The sequence below is a fragment of the Amphiura filiformis genome, chromosome 15 (genome assembly GCF_039555335.1).
Source record: "Amphiura filiformis chromosome 15, Afil_fr2py, whole genome shotgun sequence".
In the NCBI taxonomy this organism is placed as follows: Eukaryota; Metazoa; Echinodermata; class Ophiuroidea; order Amphilepidida; family Amphiuridae; genus Amphiura; species Amphiura filiformis.
Window position 1 is genome coordinate 2,405,821 of NC_092642.1, and position 10,744 is coordinate 2,416,564.

A 10,744-nucleotide genomic window follows, 5' to 3' on the forward strand; every position below is an offset into this window, starting at 1 on the left:
CTATGATTCTTCTCCCTTCATAAGAGTCCAAATTGTCAGTTGATATAATTGCTTCAAAAATTTAATCGTCAAGTAACGAAGAAATAATAGTCATTATAGACAATAATTATTTTATAGAATGAAAATCAAGACTTACCTGAGATTTGATGCAGCCCTTCATTCTGGTATAATGTTAATGCATGCGATCACAATATACCAATAGATGAGTCTGATTATATCATTTAGTCCTGTACAAGTCATTCCCGGGATGCCATTAATCAATTACCCGTTTGGGCCAATATTTAGCCATTCATATTAATTTGAAAAGCTTCAACTTTATTATCTAGAACTAATAAACCAACTAATTTTGAACAGTATGATAATCAGTGGATTATTTTGATTTTATATGTTTATGATCACTGTACCGTTTTCAATTTCAAACTACCCATGTATGAATGACACCACATTCCAAAGCAAAAGTGCGGTCAAAAGTTCTGCTGTCGCAGAACATCTTAAGAACACAGGTCACAAATTGGACTCCCCCAATATCAAGATTGTTAAGAAGAAAGGCAAGTTCCTAAATCGGAAGATAAATGAGTCCATAGCCATCAGACAGGAAAAACAAGTCAAGCTCAACAGAGACGGGGACCGGGATATTCCAAGAATTTACGACTGTCTTCTAGAAACACCAAAATCATCCAAGTGTGAAGAAGACAGTCAGCCAGTCATTACTGCCTGAGGATGGTAACTGTTAGTTACCGAAAATATTAGCAGGTAAATATTTATTTATTTGCCTTCAGTATCCGTTGAAAGTTTTAAAATTTTCTTGGTTACTAAATATATGTCAACATAAACATTTGGAGCATTTTAAGCATTAGTTTAATGTAATAATAATTATACATTATACATTTCGAGCATTTTATTTACGCTTACACTTACACTTAGATTTGATGGGTATAGGTTTAAGCCTTTTAGTTCCCCCATAACCATATTCTTGTTCCAAAACTTGCCAATTTCCCCCTTGAATTGGTTTGTTGTTCTGACTTTCACAAGATCTTCGGGAAGTTTGTTCTATGTATCTATCACTCCCTGTAAGAAGAAAAACTTCCTCAGGTTCAGCTGCTTCTTGAAGAGCTTATAGTCGTGTCCCTGGTGTCTGTATTGTGTGACTTGACATGAAGATCTCCTCGGGTCTTACATCTTCTAGGCCGTTCAATATTTTGAATACCTCTCTCAGATCGAGTCTCAATCTTCTGAATAATTCTGGTGGGTAAAGGTTCAATTCTTGAATCCTTTCCTGGTAGGGGTTGTCTCTTAGGCTTGGAACTAATTTAGTAGCTCTTCTTTGAATCTTCTCGATTTCTTTAATGTCGTTCACTTGGTAAAGGCTCCATGCCTGGACACAATACTCCACATGTGGACGAACATATGCTTTGTACAGGATGGAGAAGCTCTCTTTATCGATGTACTTGAATGTTCTCATGATGATCCTCAGACTAGTCATGGCCTTGTTTGCATTGATGGTTTGCAGTCGTCTGTGATGTAGACACCCAGATCCTCCTTCTCTTTGGCTACCATAATTTCCTCTTCTCCAAGGACATCTCTCCAGATCTCTCCGGGTTATCGTTTCCCAGATGCATGCATTTGCATTTTGACGCATTTAAACGAAGGAGCCAGGTGTCTGACCAGTCTTTTAGTTGGTTGAGATCGTCCTGTATATAAAAGCATCACCTCCTTCAGAGGAGGTTACATGAACATGTACTCCAGTGTTTACTCAGACGCTGTATGTCTCAAATTTGGCCCAGTGAAAATTATATTTGGCCCACAACAGTCAATTTGAGGAATTACTGAGACAAAATTGAGTTCTAGCTTTACTAAAAGATCTTTGGATTCAATCAATTAACTTTACCGGTCACCATACATTCCTTTGTTTCATATTAGAAATAATTAATGTCATTTATAATAACCGATAAATTATGGATCAAAATGTATTTTTGTAGCGGTGAGGGTACAAGCGATCGATTCTGCCATTATCATAATTACCATGGTCAATTTAACATATTTTAATAAACCAGCTCCTACGAACAATATCCAATATTTGCGAGTATATATCGTAGATATCGTAGATATGCTTAGAGCCAAGTTACCATAGAAATGGACAGTAATAGCATTTTTTATAAAGGTGTTGGATTAATTTACTGAAACGGTTGGGTGAAGTTTGTACCGACCATTTGACAATTTAATTCACTTACAAGAAGATAGCGTTAACATCCGCTGCTCATATCAACAGGTGAATCAACAAAACCTCAAAATGGTAAGTTTCAAATTTATTCTGATAGAATTTTGCACTTGTTGTTTTAATTACATAATTGCGTTTTATTATGGTCCTCTTTTCTAAAATAGGTATTTTATTTTAGCAATATCAGAATAAAGGCTCTCCGACTGTTTTCAATTTGTATGAGCTTTTTTAATCATGTTGCAATTTTGTTTAAATGTTCAAATTGCTAAGAATGCCAGGTTTAAACAGAACTGGCTTGGTGGCGTATCCTTTTGTAATAACATTGATGTCATTTATCTGGAAATGGGTGAAAGCAATTTTAATCAAATAATCAAGAATTAATAATATTTATTTTAAACATGTTTTAAACCCTGGCAACCTTAATATTATATTTCTATATTAAACAAATTAAGACAAAAATACCATTTTGTTTGGCACAAGGTGGAAGCATTCGTGCAATATATTTTGCAAGCGGTATTACCATTCTTCATTCATAATTCAATGGCAAATTCTCAAAATTAATATATCAATTAGTATTTGTATTCTATTTCAATCGGTATAATTTGCATTAAAAACAAAAATCGAATTTTATATTTTCTTGAAAGTGTCAAGAAAGTCGTTTTGATGCAGCCTGTCTAATAAAAGCAATAGAATAAGACACTTAGACAAAGACCTTTTCTTCTATATTTCCTCTCTTCATCCAAGTGTATAAATACGGTAGTTGCCGTCATATAATATTATGCGGAAAGGAGTGGCAACCACCTCCTCTTCCCTACGACAGTCCATTATTGCCAATGGAGTATGGTCCCAAGATCAATGAGAAGAGGTCGGTACTTCGGCCGGCCTGTAGAGTGTTGCTCCAACATACATTACCTACATGGTAATATGCGTTGTTGTTGTTGTTGTTGTTGTTTTGTTGTTTTCTCCGTGTTTTTATTTAAATTTATTGGTATCCCGTTTGGAGCATTTACGTCCTTTTTGTTGGTTTTTCCATTGAAATAGCATTAGTATTCTAATGCTTGAAGATGAAGAAGATCTAAAAATGAAGAGACTTAATTATGTAATTCAAGATGAAAAACTGAAAATGACTAACTTTGAAATTAGCCCCACGCATGTGTTAAACTTTAATGTGAAATTGAGGAATTTTGATAACTTACACAAAAAAGACTCGTATTTATAACCCCTTCCCGATTGATCAATCACTAAGAGCCAAGAGCAACCTCCGTGCTTATTTAGAGGGGTTTGGCAGATGGGAGCCCCAACTATTTTGTTGTATGCTAATATGCTTATGTTGTTAAAATCAGTCGTTGGTTGCTAGCCGCCGAAAAATAAACCTGCCTTTTAATATACATCGCCATTTGATATTATCTGGGATTCTGGTTACCGAGGTAACCAACATGATAGTCTATGGATTTTTAAGTCATCAATACTGGCGCAATTATGATTTGCTTCCAATGGGAAAATGAAAAACAGTGAAGTAGTTACAGTTGAATAGGCAATAGTGTATGGCAATTAATTCACATATTGTATATGAATATAATGTACTGCGTGATAAAAGAAATGCTAGTTGCAATTAAAATTTCTTGTGATGTATATGAGTGTTCATCCGCGTACATGAGTTTATCTTCATGGTTACAAAACTAATTATATCCATATTTCGTTCTATCGCATTATTATTTACAAAGAGAGCATTTCGTTTCCTTGAATTATTATTTGAGAAGAGAGGAGCAAGTTTTTGAGTCGAAGAAAGAGAAACACTCACATTAACAACAAAATGTTGTAGATTTGCTCTGTATAAATATGTTTCGTTTAAAGCCATAATGTACGACTTACATCAAATTAGGATTTTGTTATTCTTTACTCAAAATGCTGAAATAATATAAATAATAACTGTCAGGAAAGATTCTGTCCATTTTAAGCCAAGGCAATAACAAGTAAATTTTAAATAGCAAGTAAATTTTAAATAGCAAGGCAACGTGAACGTAACCCCAGTGGCTATTTATGCCAAATTTTGTAACATAGACTGCGATTGGGGGCTGCAACCCCCGTAATTTTCACTTTAACTGATGTGAGTTGATTGCGTGTGAGCTCTTGTTACTGTTTTCCCGTGATGTCTTGTGAAATCACAATTATCTGTTCGGTCCGCAATACGACGCATGAAATTGTCAACATAACGCGTCATGACAAAATTCATAATATAATTGTAGTGCGTCTTATACAAGCTACATCAAAAGGATTGTCACCCCTCCGCGTTTTATGAAAAGCATGACTCTTCCAAGCGAACCATTGGATTCACTTACAATTACCTGACTTATTATAAAGTTAAGTAAAATTCACTTTTTATTCGAAATTCTATCAAATGCATTTTATTGATGAAACAGCAGCACTATTGAATTTGTAGTATTCCATGTACACCACGAGTGATTGAGCATAGCGGAGGCCTTACTGATTGAGTCTATACACAGTGGGAATCCAAATAAATACTACGTATATTACACTATCAAAATGACTGGTACCCATATGTTTCCAGTGATTTTTAGATATACTGCCAGATCAAAATACATTATAAGGTCCAAATAACAGCTAATGATAATTTTGATACATCCTATATTTCTGTTCCCTTTCCCCATTGTACCAACAGCGTGAAATCATCTCAGTGCACATCGGACAAGCTGGTGTACAAATGGGCAATGCATGCTGGGAGTTGTACTGTTTGGAGCATGGTATCCAGCCTGATGGTCAGATGCCTAGTGATAAGACCATTGGAGGAGGTGATGACTCCTTCAATACTTTCTTCAGTGAGACTGGAGCTGGCAAGCATGTTCCAAGAGCTGTGTTATTTGACTTGGAACCAACTGTTATTGGTAAGTTGTTGGAAAGTAAAAACATGTCCTTTAAACATTTCACATTCCAAGAAGGGGTAAAACTACATCACATTTTCACATAAAGAAAAGTAGTATACCCGCTGCTATTTCAAGAAGTGGTAAACCCACATAACTAGCACAATTGCACTTTTTCTGTAACATTTCGCATAACGAATAATTATTAAATACTAATTTTTCAAGAAGTCTACCTTTACTCAAACATGTCACATAAAGCAACATAGCTCACGCTGCTAAAAAGGTTTACCCTCCTATTTCAAGATGTGATATATCTGCATCACCAGCACATTTCATGCACTCCTGTCACCCCCCTCACACAAACAAAAAACATGCGCTCTCGGTGTAACCCCCGATGACGTGCAATGCGTTTTTTACTTAATGTAGACTTAGATCCGGAAAGAGGTCGGTATTTCTTGTTCCGGACTTAACAAAGTACATCGTATAATAAAGGAAACCAATTTCAATGCAAGATAAATCATGTTCATATCACCTTTGTCACCTTGCCTTTCAGATGAGGTTCGGACTGGGACATATCGCGCACTTTTCCATCCTGAACAACTGATATCAGGAAAAGAAGATGCAGCTAACAACTATGCACGAGGTCATTATACTATTGGAAATGAGAAGATCGACGTAGTCATAGATAGGATCAGAAAACTGGTACGCTTTCTTTGCTCGTTTTATGATCCATTCTTATTCTTTTTGCTACAACATATCACACTGTTAAATTAATAATTGACCATTCTCAACAGTTTGTATCTTTCGAATAGTGGTGTCTAGCCGTGTAAAGGCACCAACGAAAAGCACACGTATACTTTACATCTTGTAGGGATTTTTTGTTTCATTAGTGACGAAACACAAAATAATTACCCTAACCACCGCCTGGATTCACGGTTGTTTGATGTGATCATTTACGTATTAATGTTTGCAAATAACTTAGCCCAATAACACGAGTTATTCCTTTCATTTAATAATAAAAAGTAGTTTTAAAATTTCCTTGCGATATGTTGCTCATTTTTGTGATGTTTTAATGCCAGTATACAAGTGTCTTTCCCTTGTAAAGATGCAAATAAATAGCGCCATCAGTGTTTTAAAATGAATACAATTCTACATGCCATCGAACAACCGTGTGCATTTTACCTACCGATGAGGGCTACGTTATCGATTTTCTTGTTCAGTGCAAGGTTAGCAACTATTTTAAACGGTTGCGATTTGGTAGTTCACAGCATCTTGCGAATGTTAGTGAGCTTTGGCAAAAAACTGCATTGCTCATTTCATAGCGAGCGTGTAGAAAAATTCAAATATCACATATATAATTTTGTAGGTCTGTAAGTTTGCAAAGTATATGATTTGTAGAATGGACTTTTGCAAAACATTAAGGTATTATTTTTCAATAATATATTGATCTAGATAATGAAAATTGATTTTTGGTTGCTTCGACCAACCCTTAATAAGACGCTGATGCTCGTTACGTCCGTCACTGGCTCCAGATGTATTAACTGAGATCGAGAGTGCCATCTATGTTTATTGTGACGTATTTTTGCTCATTTTGGTGTTTAAAAAAAAGAAGAGTTTTATCTTACTTTCATTAATATATAACCTATTGTTGTTCGTAATTTATATCAGTTTTGTTTAGAGAGTTTACAAGCAAATTTGTTGTGTTTATAAGACAACAGTGCCATCAGTTAAATAATATCTAAACTGAGACATTTTATTCCCCGTAGAACACAACAGTTTTAAGCGGCCAAGAGGATAAGAGGGTTTTCTCTCATTTTACCTAACCATTTTGGCTTAAAAGAACAAGAATTCCTCCATGACAGTTGTCACAAAATATTATTGAGCGTATACATGTAGTATGTATAATAAAAGTGTATATTATGGCTTTAATATAATCGGGAGTAGTAGGAAATATCTATAATTAATTTATTATTGTTCTAAATTCATCTTTCAGACTGATGCCTGCAGTGGCCTACAAGGTTTTCTGATCTTCCATAGTTATGGCGGAGGCACCGGTTCGGGGTTTACGTCTTTGCTCATGGAACGTCTTTCGGTAGATTACGGCAAGAAATCTAAACTGCAATTCTCTATCTATCCAGCACCACAGGTTTCTACTGCTGTAGTCGAGCCCTACAACGCTATTCTAACCACTCATAATACACTAGAACATACTGATTGTTCATTTACCGTTGATAATGAAGCCATATATGAAATCAGTCGCCGCAGTCTGGACATTGACCGTCCAACGTACACAAATCTCAACCGTCTTATTAGTCAAATTGTTTCGTCAATAACCGCATCTCTGCGTTTCGACGGAGCACTGAATGTCGATCTCAACGAATTTCAGACAAATCTGGTTCCATATCCGCGGATTCATTTTCCTTTAGCGACCTATGCCCCAATTATATCTGCTGAAAGAGCGTGTCATGAGCAGCTTTCTGTGGCTGAACTTACTGCCTTCTGTTTTGAACCTGCGAACCAAATGGTGAAGTGCGATCCACGTCATGGCAAATACATGGCGTGCTGTCTTCTGTCTCGCGGTGATGTTGTGCCGAAAGACGTCAATTCCTCCATCGCTGCCATCAAAACTAAACGTACCATTCAATTTGTAGACTGGTGTCCGACAGGGTTTAAAGTAGGCATCAACTACCAGCCACCAACCGTTGTACCTGGAGGTGATCTTGCAAAGGTCCAGCGTGCCGTATGCATGTTGAGCAACACCACTGCCATTGCGGAAGCTTGGGCTCGTCTAGATCATAAGTTCGATCTTCTTTATTCTAAACGAGCTTTTGTTCATTGGTTTGTTGGGGAAGGAATGGAGGAAGGAGAATTCTCTGAGGCGCGCGAAGATCTGGCAGCTTTGGAGAAAGATTATGAGGAGGTTGGAGCGGATTCCAACGACTCAGAGGAAGATGATTATGATGATGAATATTAATTGACATTTTTAAAAGAGGGAAGAGACGGATACATTCACCATTTGTGCACTTATCAAGATATAAAGTTTTTTAAATATGTTTGAATTTCATAATGTACATTATGTGAACTAAATAAGGTCTTCTAATATCTAATATTCTTACCATTGCTAGTAATATAGTTATATAGCTACATCATGCATTGGAAATGTTCCTACACTCTACAGTAAGCCAAAAAATTAAGGTACCAGTTATGTTCACCCCTTGTATATCCTAAACAAAGACAGATACGTCATAATTGGGACCGGCAGCCAATAGCTGCATCTTTTAGCTCGAATTTAAGACCTCATGTGTTGAAATTGTTCAAGAAATAAAGATATGACGATCCAAAAGACACAAGGAAGATGCCAATTTAAAAGTTGCAGTTTGCTACATTGCATGCCCTATTGATTTGCACACAATGCGTTCACGAACAAGAGAACCAGCGCCGTGCTTCCATTGATTAACACGTTAAAACTAGCGTCGTGCTTTCATTGATTAGAACACAAAAGTGCAACTTTTGATTTCGTTTCTTTATTAGGTTTTAGACCACCGTTTCTATAATTCCCAATCAATTTCAACAAATTAGGTCTTAAATCAGAGCTAACGAGTACAGATATTAGCTGCTTGTTTTAATTTTGACAAATTTTTTCTTTATTTAGGGTATACAGGGGTGAACACAACTGGTACCTTGATTTTTTGGCTTACTGTATATGAAAGAGACACCTGGTATTTGGCGTCCTTAACACATGCGTTCTAAATTTAAATTTTACGCTTTTTCTCAAAATATGCATCCACTGTAGTGCTTCTTAGTTTATTATATGTTTCACCCAAATAATATAAAAACCAAGCAGATGTGGCATTGCATATGTGGTGTGATCAAGCAAAATCAGCAAAAACATGGGTCATCTGGACGAGATAATGACTTTTGGCACTCGGTGAGAGCAAAATGTAAAAAATGTGGGTCACTGGGTAATATACAGACCTTTGACCCTTAATTTTGGGGACATGGTGATAACTTGACATTCCTTTTCAGTAATACGGCGTTTTAGGTGAGAGCCAAAACAGTTTCAAAGAAGCATCGAACATTTCTACATGTAGCTCTAATTGGCTTAAGGGAGGGGGAATGGGCAGAATCCAAGACCCCAATATTTTTTTCCAAAAAATTGTTTTGGTCATAATATGAAAGAAATTGTAAGCTATCGGGTCAACCAGATAACATTGGAAATTTCCTCCCCAAAATGCTAATTTCATCTCTTTCAATTGCACTAACGCTTTTTGTATCAAATGATTGCCATACTTGAAAGTTTGTGAATTTTTGATTGACAGCATAATATTTAAATATTTAGCTTACGTCTAAATATTAAAAGACTATGCGCACATGACTTTACTGCTTTTCCCGGCTGCTTTTAAAGCTTTCTTCATTCCATTGTGCAACGTAGAAGCGTCTGATCGGCACATTGATCATGAATTTTGTGAACACAATCCAACAGCTTATTCCCACTTCCGGGCATTATTCATTCATAAATTAGTCAGCCCCGCCCACCTCATTCCAGTATTTCAATTTTACAGGTCCACTCGTATGGACGTAAGCTATAGATAGTCGTCAATCACATGACGGCTATAAACTAGCGTACACGAGACTAATTTTTATAACCAATTTCGGGGGGCGGTATATTTTACGAAACTACCTCATTTTCAATCAGTTCCACAGAGTCAAATATCTATCAATGACAATATAATTATGTAGACGCCTCAGCTGATGATACGCAGCGATTATATTTGAATTCGTGCATGGAAAGGTTTGAGAATGAGGAAGTTTCGTATTTTTTTTATATTTCAAGACCGGTGTGGTCATTTGTCAAAATTCAAAGTATATGATAGCTAATATTTTTCCTCAACCACGCCACGTATTTAGTTATGTTTAGTTGTGGCGTTTAAATACCCAAGCATTAAGTTTACGGCGATACACTTCTTTCAGTACTAACTATTTATTTAATATTAATATCATATATGTTTTTTATTTCTTGTCCTGCGTATATAATCATTTTCCCTTTTCTCAACATCAAGTTGGTATATCATGCTGTCCTATTACAGCTGATATCTTGTATGTATATTACGAGCATATCCATTAACCTTTTGTAATAACGGATCGTTTTTTATTATAAAATGAAAGGACGGGAGAAATGTAGGGATTGTGTGATTTTCCTCTTGTCAAACAGGGGGTTTATGAGATTTCATTTTTCCTTATAAGTGTTCATGTTAAACTATAACTATAATTCACACAATCTATATTAAAATGTTGATATGAAAGTAGATGTTTCCACAACATATACGCCAAATGACAATAGACGGCTTGAAATCAAGTTGACAACTTGACTCACGCTTAATGATTAGATTATGAGACTAAAAAACCAAATTGCAGTCAACCATTATAATTTGATATTTTAATGTATTGGTGATCACAATGATATTGCTGAGTTGTATATGTATATTATATAGGAATATGCCAACATACAAACGGTTTTTGGAAAGGTAAGGCCAAGAACAAATTTACCGACATTTACGATTTACATCATCTCTTTGGTCTCTTTCAATATAGCATTAAAAGAATGAACACATTTCTTTGCCGTTTTCATTGAACATTTAATATTAAT

General features: G+C 35.8%; 1 protein-coding gene across 1 annotated transcript; it reads left to right on the top strand.

Moving 5' to 3' along the window:
• The first annotated feature begins 2,195 nt into the window (after positions 1–2,195).
• Positions 2,196–8,707, top strand: LOC140172105 (tubulin alpha-1C chain-like). Its single transcript, XM_072195450.1, has 4 exons — positions 2,196–2,293; positions 4,899–5,121; positions 5,651–5,799; positions 7,091–8,707. Exons 1-4 carry the CDS (start codon positions 2,291–2,293, stop codon positions 8,069–8,071), a joined length of 1,356 nt encoding a protein of 451 aa, XP_072051551.1. The 5' UTR covers positions 2,196–2,290; the 3' UTR covers positions 8,072–8,707.
• The last annotated feature ends 2,037 nt before the right edge of the window (positions 8,708–10,744 follow it).